Below are 16,059 nucleotides of genomic sequence, written 5' to 3'. Positions count from 1 at the left end.
AGTCTTCTTCCCCCAAATTCAGTTCTATGTAAAAGAATACAAAGTGTGAATACTGTTTTGAGATTTTTTTTTCTTTTGTAAGGAAACCGCTATGCTATTCACCTTACATGTTTTATAATACAGCCCAGTAACCACCATACCACACAGGTGGATGTGTGGATTTGAGGACCATTGAACACTAAATCTCCCCCAATACATCACAATTATGGAAACACCTGTGCACAGTAACTTTGGGTTGAGCCACTATGAAAATTCACAGTGTTCAATTGCCCACAACACTTCTCATTTCTTATAACTACATGTTCAGCTCTAGTATGTAAGAAACAAGCTTTCTGAATACAATAGTTTCCAAACTTTGTTACTGAGCAATCTGGAGGATCTACATAAAACACATTTCAAATTTCTCTGAAATAAAATATGCCCAAGACACAGGGCTAAGGGTTCCAAGACATGATAAATAAGTACTTTAATTATTTGAAAAATAATCTACATCTAATGCTGTAAATTTTTTTTAAAGTATCACTTTTTGTTAAGCTTAATGCATTTTAGAGTAGCTTTCATTCAATCACAAATCATAAAGTAAAATTTATCATGATTCTTCATGTATGTATTCTTTCTTTAATCCCTGAAACAGAGAGATTTTATTATTTTAATTCAATGCAGATTTGCAAATCTGCATTAAATTAAAATCAATAAATTTAATTCTCATTTAGGATATAAAAACAAATGGATTGAAGCAGATGTGTAATAATGTTTGTGGAAATTTTGGAAAGAAGGGAAAAAATCAGTAAAGAGAGAAAGAGAGAGAGAGAGAGAGGGAGAGAGAGAGAGAAAGAGAGAGAGAGAGAATGTGTGTGTGTGTGTTTAACTCCTATGGAAAACTCCAATACTTACAGAGACATGAAAAATTGTGACCTAAAAAAAAAAGAAAACTTCAATACTTAAAAAAAATTATATATACATACACACACATACACACACACACACACACACACACACACACTTACTTAAAACTCTAAATGAACTGAGGGCAAGGAACTAGAGTTCTAAGAAACAACAATTTAATTTTTCTTAAAAAGCAAAATCAAAAACATTCAGTGTTAGAAAAAATCTATACATAAAATATAAAATTTTGTAAAGGGACCATTTCATTTTCATTAATTCCAAATATCCATATATCTAAATTAAAGGACACACTTTAGTCACTAGAAAAAGCTATGTAAACAATTTTTAAAAGATGTGGGGCAGGCCACATTCTTATGGCAGAAGGCGGCAGTTCTACTCCTAGAGAAAGGAAACTACATCTGTGGCACTGAAGGCAAGGGTTACATCTCCACAGGTATACAAAAGATTTAAGATTCAAAAATAAGCAAGCTACTCTGTGACTACCAAAGGGAGAGGGAAAGGAGAGACAGGGAAGAAGGGATAAATGTGGGTTTGAATGTATAAAAGGAGGAACAAAAAAGTTCAAACTTTGACTTTTTTGACCTTTCAATTATCTAGCTAACACTTTAGGATTAAAAAGCTTAAATTTCCTAACCTCAAATCATCTCAGAAATAAATACTCCTTTATTAAAATATCTACAAAGAGAAATCACCAAGAAATACATACTAAACCAAACAAAATGGCTAAAATTAATAATAACATAACCATATAGTGGTGATGATGATAAATAACCAAAATCCCCATTTATTGTTATAATCATGAATATAATCATAGTTGTTGTGGTCGTAATGTGACCCCTGCAAATTCTAAGGTCTAACCCCCAGTATTTGGAGATACTCCCATTATCCACAAATGTGATTGTATTTGGAAACAGGGCCTTTAAAGAGGTGATTAAATTTAAAAAAAATTAAATTTGTCTAATTAGTTATATATGACAATAGAATGCATTTTGACATGCTGTACACAAATGGAGCACAACTTCTCCTTCCTCTGGCTGAACACAGTATGAAGTCACACCAGTAGTGTAATATAGGGTAATAATATTGGTCTCATTCCATCATCCTTTTCCTCTCTACCCTCCCTCCCCTCCCCTAAATTAGCCCTTAATCCAATCTGACTACTGTCAGAGGAGGAGATTTGGGCAGGCACAGAGACACTGAAGATGCATATGTAAAGTGGAAATATCATGTGAGGACACAGAGAGAAAGTGGCTATCTATAAGCAAAGGACAGAGACCTCAGGAGAAACTAAACCTAGCAACTCCTTGATCTCTGATTTCCAAATTTTAGAACTGTGAGGAAATAAATTTAAGTCACTTGGTCTGTGATATTTTGTTATGACAGCCACAGCAAACAAAACAATAGTATAACGACTTTAGAAAAGTCCAGGAGGGTCTTATAAATTTAAAATATATCTACTATGTGATACAAAAATCCTAATGTAGGCATTGACTCAATATACATCAAAGTACAGCTCCACAAAAACACCTGTATAAGAATGTTGCTAACAGATTTATTATAGTAGGCAAAATGGAAAAAGCGTAGTTATTCATTGATATGAGAATGGATAAAGTAACATATTGCAATGTAATATTATTCAGATAAATACTGAAAAATATTATTTAGAAAATATTTTAAAATGAAAGAAGTACCAATACAACAACATGACTCAATCTCCAAAATATTATGCTGAGTAAAGGACAACTTGCCAAAAAAATACAATATAATCTAATTATATAAAGCTCTATAATATGCTAAACTAATCTATGTATCAGTAAACTATGTATCAGTAAACCATGTTTCACAATTACATTCATGTTTCTGCAAGGTCAGAACTTGACCAACCTAAATTAACAGATGAGTCTTAAATGTTACAGACAGACATCCAAGGAGATTTAAAAGTTTTTCTCCCATTTATTTAAATTCCAAAGGGTAATTAAAAAAAAAAAAAAAAAAACAGACATTTCCCTTCTTTTCCCATGGCACCTCTCTCCTTCTCTATTCTCCATTCTCTTTCCCTTCCCACCCCCACCTATGCAAAAGCAGTCTTGAGATACTTATAGCCCTCTTTCCCATACATGCAGGTGACACTGGCTCTTACAACATATTGTAAAGAGGAAAGATCATGTGAGTACACAGACAGAAAGGAATTATCTATAAGCAAAGGACAGAGACCTCAGGAGAAACTAAACCTACTAATTCCTTGATCTCTTGACGGATGATCTCCCCATCACCCTCATGGGGAACTGGAGTATAGGGAAGTTACGCTAAGATGAACTGCAAGTAGATAAAAATCTCTTCTTTGATCCAGACATTGTGATTTCTACTTTCGTGTACACATGTGTACATTATATGTAAGCCATTATGTATATATATATAGCTCAGACTCTTCACTTTTTGAACTCAACACTATAATGGGGGAAAAAAATATTTGCCTCTGTGGGCAAGCAGTGGGAACAGGATTAGTCTGGAAGAATAATGGTAATATTCCATGTCATAAAGAATTGTATTACTAACATATACACAATTATTAAACCTCTAAAATTTGTACATTTCATTGTGAAAATGTCATAACAACAAAAGGAAAGAAATCATCCTTTTAAAGTTCAAAACATGGAACTTCAGTTAATGATATGCATATTGAAGTGTTTAGGGGTAATTTGTGTTGAGGTCTGATCTTATTTTTAAATGCATAAAAAATTCAGATGGACTAATGTTTCAATACAGGAAATGCATTAGTCTCCCCATTTCTGAATGCTACTTTTGCCAGATATGGACTTCTTGGTTGACCATTTTTCTTCTACCGCTTCAAATATGTTTCTTCCATTGCCTTCTGATAAGAAACCAGCTGTTACTCTTATTGAGGAAATCTTGTAAACAATGAGTGACTTTTCTTTTGCCATTATCAAGATTCTCTTTTTTGTCCTTGGGCTTTCAACAGTTTGATAATATGTCTCTGTATGGATCTGATAAATTTTTCCTACTCAGTACTTGGTGAGTTTCTTGAATGTATAGATACATGTCTTTCATCAAATTTGGAAAGTTTCCCATTATTATTTCTTCAGATGTTCTCTCTGCCCCTTTCTCTCTCCCTCCTTTCCTTCTGGAATATCCATTATGTGTTGACAGTGTTCCACAAGTCTCTTAGGCTCTATTCATTTTGCTTCATTTATTTTTAAAACTTTCTACTCTGCAGATAAGATCTTCTAGCTGGTCTATCATCAAGTTCACTGATTCTTTTTCTGCCTGTTCAAATCTGCTGAATATTTTATTTTAATTTCTGAACTTTTCAGTTTCAGAATCTCTTATTTGATTCCTCTAATTTCTCTCTCTTTACTGATATTCTGTATTTAGAGAGATATCAATCTCCTGACTTAATTCAGTTGTTTTAGCATATTCAGGACAGTTGATTTACAAAAATCAAATTTAAAAAAAGTTCAATGTCTAGGTTTCCTCACGTACAGACTCCATTATTTTCTTTTTTATCCTTTAATGAAACCAACTTTCCTATTTCTTTGCATGCCTCCCAAATTTCTTTCTGAAAATTGAATATAATATAGTAATTCTGTAAATCAAATTATATTACTATATAATATATACTATATTATACTATAGTATAATAATTTTATATTATATAATACAGAATATAGTATATATATAATATATAATATAGTATTCTATAATTCTGTAAATCAAATTCTGCCCCCACCCTAGGGTTTCTTGTACTGCTTGTGGAAACAAGATTTCTTCTCTCACTTAGAGATATTTCAATGCTATTTTTGAGAATTTGTATTCTCTGTCACTTTTGGTCACCTGCAGTCAACTAATAATTTGATGAGAGATTTTCTTAATTTATTGGGGGGAAAAATGTCCCAATTATTGAAATTGTGCTATCTGTACTAACATGTAGTTGACCACTTATAACTCTGCCTTAGCCATTACTTCCTTATGTAAAGCTTGAAAGTCAGTCAAAAGTAAAAACTTAGGTATTTATCAGGTCTTTTCTGAGAATGCATCTAACATTAAACACGCAATGAGCTTTCAAGATTCCACAGTATATGCAAGAACTTGTCAAAAATCCTTATTGCCCCAAAGCACTTCATTCTCCAGCCTTTCATTCCAGATTTTTGGTTATGTCTATTGTTTATCCCAATTAATATCTCTCATCTTAGGTGATATTAGTTGATCATTTGCCCTGAAATCTAATTTAGGCAAAATAAAGACACACTCTTTACATTAGGGATTCCACAGACCGGTCAATACAAATAATCACAACTCTTTCTTTGTTCACTCACTCCAGTCTCAGGAACCTATGCTATGGATATGGGCTGCTACCTTCAACACTGCCACCAAATGGCCAAAATTCAAATATTCTTTCTAAATTGTGATCTCTTCAAAATTTAGTTATCATGTAGGAAATGGTAGACAGTGTTGACTGTCTTCAACAGTGAATCCTATCAGGGCCTTTTTCCTTGAAAACAGATTTTCTGCAAGGACTATGCAATCAGATGTTTGAAAAGAAACCATCTGGCTCCCAAGTCAAGATAAGTTAGTCAATTATAACACTCCCATTGTAGGTGATAGGTTTAGGAGTGGCATGTAACACAACTAAGGCTAATGGGAAGTAATAGGAAATGTGAGGTTAGTAGGGTGTGGACTGATGAGTGGGAAAGAATAACTTTCACTTAAAAAGCATGAAGACATTGACCTATAGCTGAAATGTACTTCATAGAATTAGACTTTCAGCTTTCACTGATGAAATGCCTTGACTGGATTAACTTTCTGGAAAACTATTTTTAAAATCAGCAATCTAAAGATATTACAGGACAATGAGACAGCCAAAAAATGAGAAAAGACTCTACCCACAAAAGATGAATTTTAAAGTGTGAGATAAGTGAATTTGCAGGTTTTTGCCTTACTGCACTCCCTAATCCCATGTAACTAATAATAGAAAAATCATACTTTACTTGTGTAGGAGTCATATAACAGTCAAAAAGTGGTAAATTACAGAAGGGTGTGAAATCACAGAGGGGTGAGACCCCTGGAAATGCATGTAAATATCATACACTGGTTACCAAACCCCTGATTTGACCAATAAACTAAGCATGTATGAGAATGACCACCATGGGCCTATCAAAAAGGAATAGCTCGATATAAAAAATAAAATTGAGATTTTATTTGCTGTCCATACTGAACAATTTGGAGTATGAAACTAGTAAAACATCTGATACAACAAAGATTAATACACTTTAGGGGAAATGTAATATAAGGCAGAGTTTATACTATATGATTGATAATATTCTGAATATAATTTATTTAAATTACTGGACAGAGCTGGAACAAAAAAATAACCAATGCTCAAGAGAACAAATAGCAGTAGAAGATAACTCAGAAAAAGTAATTATCACATAATAATTATAAAGCAGCTATTACATATACTCAAAATATTTAGAGCAACATAGACAAGTCAAATAAACAGGTAATCTTAGAGGACACCATACAAAAGAATCAAATAAGAATTCCAGGGCTGAAAAATATACTACATAGGTTGAGTCAAGAAACCTGAAGAGAGATCAACAGAAAGTTATTCAATTGGAAGAACAAAGAAGAAAATGTGGGGAAAAAAAGTAAACCATCTCAGAGCCATATGGAATAATATCAAACAGTGTGAAATAACTTGTAATTAAGATCCCAGTATAAGGGAAAGAGTAAATGGAGCACAGCAAATTTCTGAAATTTTTTTTATTTCAAATTTTAGTTTAATGAAATAAACTCAAACAAATTTTTTAAAAAATTTTAAGAACTTTTAAAAATTCAAACAAAAAATAGATACAGAAAACATCAAATTCCCAAGCAAAATAAACATAAGAAAACCACACTTATGATGCACATCAAAGCCAAACTTCTGAAATCAAAACAGAAAGAAAAAAATCTTTAAAGCAGACAAATATTTTTTTAAAAAATCCTACTATATACAGGGAAACAATAATTGCAATTAACTTATGATTACAAGCAACGGAGTCCAGAAGACAATGAAATACCTTTAAATTCTTGAAAGAAAAAACAATTCCATGTGAAGAAAAATATTCTTCAAGGATGAAGATAAAATCAAGACATTTTCAGATGAACAAGATTGAAAAATTCTTCTATAGGAGATCTATGCCACAAGAAATTATTTAGTTTGAAGAGAAAAACAATAGATGTAAATTTATAATTATAGAAGAGAATGAAGAATTCTCCATTTCTATAACATGCAGTCAATACACAATGTTGACATTTGATATATTACTAAACAATAATATATGTAGATTACTTAGGAATACAGAAAGGTAAACACCCACACACATGTAAACTAAAAGAAGATTCTGAGGGTGCTAATGTAGGCATAAGAAATGATCAAACAGGAAAATCTTTCTCATGAGCCATGTAATATTTTTTAATTTTTTAAAAGCACATATATATTATTTGAATAAATTTTTTTTAGGTCAGGTACAGTGTCATACACCTGTAATTCCAGTTACCTGGAAGGCTAAGGCAGAAGGACTACCAAGTTCAAGGTCAGTCTAGATAACTTAGACCTTTAAAAACCTAAAAAAAAGAAAAAGGGATAGGAATGTAGTTCAGTGGTAGAGTGCTTGCTAGCATGGGAGAGGCGCTGGGTTCTATCCTAGTAGCAATAATAATAATAATAATAGCAACAACAATAATAGGAAATTTCATGAGTTTAAAAATTCCAATCCATATTCATTTTGAACAACAAAAAGAATAAGAAAACTTTAAAGTTAAATGCTTCATAACCAACAAGAGAAGAAGGGGCCTCATTTCAATATCAGCTCATAGTCTGTAATTTCACATTAAACTATATATGAATCCTTTGTTAGCTATTGCCTGTAAGAATGCCCAACCAACCTATTACCTTTATACTGAACAGCTTGGATTGTGCCACAACACAACTCCTCAGTATTTTTTTTTTAAGCTCATGGAATAGTAAAAATCTAATAGTCCATTGATAAAATACAAAATCTGTTTGCCCTAAAAAATTACCCTCTAAAGTAATCTCTAAAATTTTGGTCCTTTAAGCAGGACCCAGATGTGGAGTACATGAAGCATTTTCTCCAAATACCTTTGTACTTGCAGAAAATCAGTAATCAAGAACTAGATAAGTGAATTTAACATTTTGATAATTTTCTACTCTCTGTCTCTGAAAAAAGTTAAGAACTTATTAAAAATACTTTAAACAGGATTATAAATTTAGATCTTTCTTGAACCCACTTAAGGTTTTATAATCAAAGTATACTGAGAGTGACAAAAAGTAAACTAATCACTCTAAATTTCAAACTGGCATAAGATTATTTTACCTGGATTCATATTCTAAAAAGTAATGTTGCATATTTACTTTTAAGTTATTGAAGTCAAATATTTTGATAATTCTTAGAAAACTGTCACTCCTAGAGAAAGTTCAATTATAAACAGCTAGCTTCAAAAAATTAAAAACATTCCTGTTGGGCCCCAAAGTCAATTAATTTCATTTCAGTTTACAATCATGTCACTGAAGGGTTTTGGAGTTGTTTGTTTGTTTTTTTAATCACTCTTATAATTTACTTTGTGTTTCATAGTATTTTTTAAAAAAACATTATTTTTATAAAACTAACTTTAGACGCAAAGATTCACATTTATTTTCTAAGTATTCTCCCACAATAGGCTTGAACGACAAAGAAAATACTTAAATAATTTTATATCCTTGAAAATTATACAAACTTGACCTAGAATAAAAAACAACTCACATGAACTGCAAAGAGTAAATTTAGAAAAATAAAAATGCAAATATGCATTTTAGCAGTCTCTTGAATTTATTAACCTAAAAGGTTTAATTTCCATTTTCCTGCCTCAGCTTTATTTATAAAATGTCGTGCCCTATAAATACGCTGTTATTTTCTATAGTCAAGCACCCTCTTAACAAATCTTCTCATTAATATGTAAATTTAAAGTCAATCGGTCTTCTCCCTGACAGCCCCATGAATTCCTAGTGCACTGTATAATCGGCTTTGACTTGGCATCCACTATTTATCATCAAAGATGTCAGTTAGAAAAATTATGGAAAATGCACTGCAATTGATATGACTGCAATCTACTTTGTCAACACTTAATTGTTCCTCAAATCATACATTTACATATAAACAGCCTAAATACTGATCTATAATGATGCAAATAAACTAAATTAAAAATCTCTTCTGCCCAGAAGAAGCTTATTTGTATATGATGTGTTCATTTGAGAACTTACTGACAAAGCCATGTACATCAGCTCATCTCAAAAAGTATTTCTACTAATTTTCAATTCCTCAAAACACAATTTTGCTACCCTTCAAGCATATTAACATTAACAAATGTTTTTAAAAATTCAATAAAAACATAGTTTTTCTCTTTGAAAAGCAAATCTAATTAGAGTTGTTAGCTAATTGCAGTGTCTGAACACCATGAATTAGGGGCTTTGAAGTTAATTTTGACAAGAACACAGTAAGTAAATACATAAAAACTTATTAAGGTAAGCAAATTTTTTGTTTTAATTTAAAAGTCACAAAGAAATACAATATGAAAGAAAGAATGCTGGCTTGGACATCAAATAAATGTTTCTAGCTCCACTTTTTATAAACAATATTATCTTAGGTTAACTGTTAAAATCTGTATGCCTCAATCTCTTTATCTATAAAATGGGTATAATTCTGAATGTCCTATAAAAATAGTCAACAAGGGCTGGGGTTGTGGCTCAGCGGTAGAGCGCTCGCCTAGAATGTGTGAGGCCCTAGGTTCGATCCTCAGCACCACATATAAATAAATAAATAGACTACAACTTAAAAATAAATTTTAAAAAAAGTCAACAAAATTCTACACAAGAAAGTATTATAAGATTATAAGTTCCTAAGCATAACCTATTGTGGTATCAGTATTCAGATTTTTGTTAGGAGGGGAAAAACTATTTGATTTCAATGAATTTGGTATGAAAGACAGCTATTTCATTTTAAATAAATTTCCAGGTGGATATTTTATTTTAATTGAGAATGTCTACCTACTGGCAAATTCTTTTACTCCAAGGTAAAATGGCCTTTGATTTATGGTAAAATGATGCTCATATAGCATTTAGGTGAGTGTCTTCTATCAAAAGGGAAGGCTATAATAAAGACATTTTTCCTCCATTGACACCATGAAATGATATATTTAAATGGTGGTGGGAGGGGGGAGTAACCACTAAGCACTGACTCTCTGGAGTACTACCCATCTTGTCTTTCATTCCAAAATAGCCATTCTTTATTACATAGTTTGGTTTTTACAACATCAGATATAAAACAGAAAGAAAATATAAATGCTGACTACCATAACTCTAGATTCTTCCAGATATGGTCAAACTTGGCTTTGTGATTCAGTGTGCCAAGTTCTAAAGCTGAAACTACCATGTACAATCCTAATAAGCAACATGAAGACTAGGCTAGAAAGCCTCCAAAATTACAAATGGCTATACTGCTCATTCCAAAGTTTTGCAATAAAACAAAATAGTTAGTAGAGAGAAAGGCTGAGGTAGGTTAAATGAAAGGGGAAGCTCATAGACATGGTCCTAATGTTAATGACTCATTTGAATCTTTTTATAAGAAATTTTTTTAGTTGTAGATGGACACAACACCTCTATTTTATTTTTATGTGGTGCTAAGGATGGAACCCAGTGCCTCACACATGCTAGGCAAATGCTCTGCCACTGAGCTACAACTGTATAAATGTATTTAAACAAAGAGTCTAGCATCTTTTATAGTCCTTAATTCTAAAGTGAATGAAGATTAAGAAGGACTGACACTTTCAAATCATTCATCTGGTTTCTTAACAGAACATATAACTAAATATAAGCCTGCTATCTTGATTATTCTAGACTACACAGGACCCTCAAAAAGAACTTAAACAATCAAAGAATAATTTTTTCACGGTTTGAGGTCAACTGATATCATCTTAATAAAGTAAAATGTTTTACCCATGTAAAATTTCAACCACCAAAATAAGTGATTAAATGATTGCCAAATTAAATGACGGCCAATAATCATCTCTCAAGGTCAACCAAGAGATTATAAAAAAGAAACTTAATTTTTATTTTACCATATGCTTCTGTAATTAAAAAAAAAGAATTTCATCACAGTTGACTGAGAAATACAAATCTTATATTTAAGTGGTTTACTCCCCCCCCCCCCCTTAAAGCCAAGGAATCCTTCTAAAAGGAAATCCTAAGTGAAGCTGCATAAAAAAGGGCAGGCAATCTGAGGCAGTGGCAGAGCTCAAAGCCAGTCTCCAGCACTACTGCCCAGATGGCTGCTCCTGTGGCAGTACCACAGCATTCTGAGGGATGAGGTGCACATTTGAAAACCACTAAATTAATCTAATAGCCACAGTATTTAGAATAATGCTGAGGTCAGATGGCAAATAAACGTCAAAGATAAGAAATTATTTAGATCAATTCCAGCATGCTAGGATTTAACAATGACCAGATTTTCTCTCATATTTGTAATAATTGATGTTCATGGATTTAACATGAAAACACAAAGAATAAATGAATACAGCCCCAATTTTTCCAGTGATCTGTCAAAAGAATAAGTGTATATCATGGAGGAGAATTTCACTTTCTTGCTTGTGTATACAGCTTTATGAATTTTATCTAAACTAAGATGAAATAAAATTCAAGGAAAAGAAAAACAAACTACAAAACAGAGTTTAATATCCATTACATATTTCTAGAAGATATGCTAAGTATAGCATGTATTTTAGCTCTGGCTTCTATATTCTGACAAGGCAAAAGATCATTTATTTGTAAACAGCTAATGAAAATGATTTGACAATGACAGGAAAGTAAAACAAAAATATTCAAATGGTGACGATCATTAGATAAGCCAAAATGACCTAAAACCTTACAGAAGAGGACAAAAAATATATCTGAGATGAATTCTTTAGAGGAACTGGTGAAACCAAATAAATAAGCTATTCACAACAAAAATCTCTTGTCAAAGGGTCAAGACATTTTCATCATGAACATGTTGATTAATTTAGCAAAACTGTCCTCAAAACTGTAACAACAAATACAACTGTAGAATAAAAGTATATACATGTAAATCTTCATCAATTTAAGAATCCTATATGACATAAGACTTTTTATATTGATGATTTTAAACAAACTGAAATAGTTAAGTGGAATAATATGACCACTTTGTTAATACTAAAATTGAGGGGGCTGAAGATGTAGTTCAGAGGTAGAATGTGTGTTTAGCATGCAAGGCCTTAGGTTCACTAAACAATACCAAAAATCAAAGAAATTAAAATTGAGATGGAAAAATATTAGTGTTTAGATAAAAATATATGAAAGTTTTTAGTGCTAACAAATATTAGTATAGATAATTTGATAAAGTATTTTATATGATTATGTGGAATGTTATTGAAAGCATGTTATTATGAACACATCTCAACTTTATTCTATTAGCATTTTTCTCTCATTTTAATATTACTTCTAATTAACAAAAACAAGTACTAAGCGATCAAGGGCCTAATAATAAGTTTGCATATAAGTCAGTTTGACATAATTGAGTTTTATAAGACCTCTTATTTTTTTACATGACTGATTTTTTTTAAAACTATAATACTGCATTTTAAACAATTAGATATCAAAAGACAAGGTTAATACACTATTATAACATTTAAGGATTTCTTTAAGCAAGCTTAAAATTTAGATTTCATTCTTGAATATATACATACTAAGTTCTATTACAATAAAATTAAACTCTTGATAAAAATGAACTTTTCTAAGTTGTCATATAATGAAAAGAATGGGTATGCTTCTAATGTTAATCTACAAAAGGAAACAAATATCTTCAAGTATATTTAATTTTTAGTTTTACTAAATGTTACCAAAGAAAAGGAAAAGAAACATTTTAGCAATATAAAACTAGAAAAAATAGTTTAAAAGTTCAACAGTATTGATCTATAATTGCAATAAATTAATACCTAAGATACAAATTCATGTTTATACTTTTAAATTACCTATTTTCATAAATACGTATCTGGAATAGCTGGGGCTCAAAAGTGTGAAGGTTACTAGTAACAAAAATAATTCATGGTTTAGCAATGTTATTGTAAATACTGCATCATGCTATTGCTCCTAACAAAGGCCTCTTACCAAGTATCATACTGAAAGTTTATATACTATGTCATTAAATATGTATCAATGAGTGTCAGAATAATAGACAATTATTCTTGTATTTTTATATTAATTTCCTGCTTTCGTAAAAGAAAATGAGAGAAATGAGTCCTTATCAAATATGAAGATTTCTATATTTCACTATTCTTAATTTTTGTACACATTTTTAAATGCTCGCCTATTCTGTTAGTATACTTTATAAGTGAAAGGCTGTTCAGCACTTACCTCTTTCCAAGGACTGACAAACTGTGTACGAGCATATCGAGTTAGCATGTGGATTATGACCACCTGCCCCCACTCTTCTACATCAACTAGTAAGTTACATAGCTTTCGGTAATTCTTGTGAATCAGATCTATTCTATCCGGGCATACTTCTTCAAAAGCCATCACAACACTGCCAGCTACCAGCTAGAAAAGAAAGAAATAGTAACTCATTAAAAAACATTTTTCTGCCCATCGAAGATACTACTCACGTTTTTATTGTGGTACAGTCAGTGTTATGACAATCAACATTTAAAGTGTTTATTCATCCAGTTAAAATGAATGTTCATGTTTGAGTAAAAAATAAATTTTTAAGCACCACTCCCTAGAAGAATAAGTCTAATACTTGTAATTTATGTGAAAAACTAATGCTCTGCTGAGCAGAGATGTATTCTGATAATTTTTTATTTTATCAACTTAACCAATTAAGTTGTTTATACATGAATTCAACATCAATCATTCACAGTTTTCATCTTTAAAGCTAACCTAAATTCTAATCTAAAGACTCATTTCTTAGTTTGTGACAATATTCAGAAAAAGAATCCAGATAATAACAAGATTATACTGTGTCAGTTTAAAATGAAAATGACAATTCCACAATGAATTTGTTAAAAAGTATGAGGAAATCTTAGATGTTTTTAGTACTAAAACACTTCTGAATCTTACATATCTTAATTTGTGTTCTTACGAACATAATTTATTTACAAAGAAAACACACTGACTGAAATTTCAGTGCATTATTATGAGTTTCATAACAATGTATATAAGTTGGAATAATATATTACCAACAAAAGGCAGCTCTTCCCAAGTCCAATTAGTGAATCATAAATAATGATTTCTGAATTGTCATGCTCTTACAAATCTTAGGTGAAACTAAGATTCCTTTATCATAAAAATACAAAGTAAGCAGAATATATAATAAACAAATACTTCTATATATGCACCACTGATACATGCTGTTAGCCAACAATATGATACAGTTTTGAAAAAAAGCAAATTAATATCATATTCTTTCTGAACACTAGGGATCTTCATTTTGTGTCTAAAATTTCCCCAATGACTTAAAATAAGCAATTAAATAGAAATATAACTTATTGAAATGGTGCTTTTTGAAAAATATTAGATACAATGATATTCATATTTTGAGTATTTGTTCCTCTACTTGGCTGACATTTAGTTTATTAATATGCAACCAACAATACAATTGAAAGAAAACAGCTCAGAATATAGACCTGCTATTATGCTAAACAAGTTTCAAGTCCTGTGGGGATTTTATGAATTACCAATCAGTATGAACGTGAAGCTGCATTTATTGACTCCAGCCCTGCCCATGTACTGGTGCCTGCTGGTCCCAGCATGTATGCGCCTCAATCGAAAAAGCAAGGAATTGATTATTTGTGTGAACTAAATAAAAATGTATTATATGTATAATTTTCTGTTTGCTATTGATATGGAAAGGAAGTTAAGTACATGTTTTCAACTCCAGATTTTGATGTATTCTGCATAAATTACTTTTCAGAAATTATATTCTATGATAATCACATTTCTATCAGATCAGAATTAGTACAATTTAAATATCTCTTAAAGCAACTAAGTTAATGATATCAGACTACTTGTGTGATATAAACATCACTATATATTTTATATATAAATCAATTTTATACTAATATTTAAATCAAGTTAAAAAAAAGGTCTTTAAGCACAAAAAATAAATAATCTATGAAACTAAGATCAACAGTTTTAATTTTTTAAAATGCTAAATAAAATCAAGTTATTTGGTCTACACTTAGAAAATTTTTCCTAAATGTGTTAAAACCAAACAATTCAATAGAAAATCAGCCGCAAGGTATTAAATTTATTAAACCAAGAGCTTTAAGTATACAACAATTGCAAAGCACTCTCACATTCTAAAATACTAATATCATTACAAGAAAATAATTTTAAGTACAAATAAAGCTTAAGGAAACATTAATAAATAGAAAGTACATAAAGAGAGTAACTTCACAAAATAAAACTGACTCTACTCATAGTTTTAACAATCTGATCCTAGTCTAAACATTAGAAGAATTGATAATTTTGATCTATCAAATGTTCAATATTCTATAAAACATTCAGAATTAAAATAAAATGATCTACTCAGATTTTAAAACCAAAAATATTGGTTTCCAAAAAACAGACAGTTAATTTTCATCTCACTGTGTCAATAGTAGCTTTTCATATAACAGAAAATATAAATCACTCCAACAAAACTAGCAATGAGCTCATCAAATTCAAATGCAGTTTTCCATTTATGTATTTTTTATATTAAAGCAATAAACATGGTTCATTTATCTCCCCTTGGTTGCCACGTTTTTCTGTGCTGTTGCTATGAACTTCAGCCATTAGCTGTGCTCCAAGGTAAACTACATGAACCATCAACAAAAGTGACACCCCATCTATGGAGTTCATATTTTCTCTAGATTATCTATGCTAGTTGACAAGCTGGTAATGAAAAAAATCACACTAAGCAAATGGTTCCTCTAATAACAATAAATTTTCTATAAAATTATGAAGGGTACAAAACGTTTCCTTGCATCTATTTTGTCATGAATTCTAATTAACGCTGCAAAAACCTGAGAGTGCTGGGTCATCACAAG

At 31.0% G+C, this 16,059-nt stretch overlaps 1 protein-coding gene across 2 annotated transcripts in view; it reads right to left on the bottom strand.

Moving 5' to 3' along the window:
• Ap3b1 (adaptor related protein complex 3 subunit beta 1) overlaps nucleotides 1-16,059 on the bottom strand; it is a 230,536-nt gene that overhangs the window by 151,954 nt on the left and 62,523 nt on the right. For both annotated transcript variants that reach the window (XM_076857095.1, XM_076857096.1), the window contains exon 7: nucleotides 13,388-13,570. In XM_076857095.1, coding sequence (XP_076713210.1) covers nucleotides 13,388-13,570 — 183 coding nt within the window. The remainder of the gene's footprint in view (nucleotides 1-13,387; nucleotides 13,571-16,059) is intronic.

Source organism: Callospermophilus lateralis, chromosome 5 (assembly GCF_048772815.1).
Source record: "Callospermophilus lateralis isolate mCalLat2 chromosome 5, mCalLat2.hap1, whole genome shotgun sequence".
Lineage (NCBI taxonomy): Eukaryota > Metazoa > Chordata > Mammalia > Rodentia > Sciuridae > Callospermophilus > Callospermophilus lateralis.
This window is presented reverse-complemented; position numbering and strand designations above follow the sequence as displayed.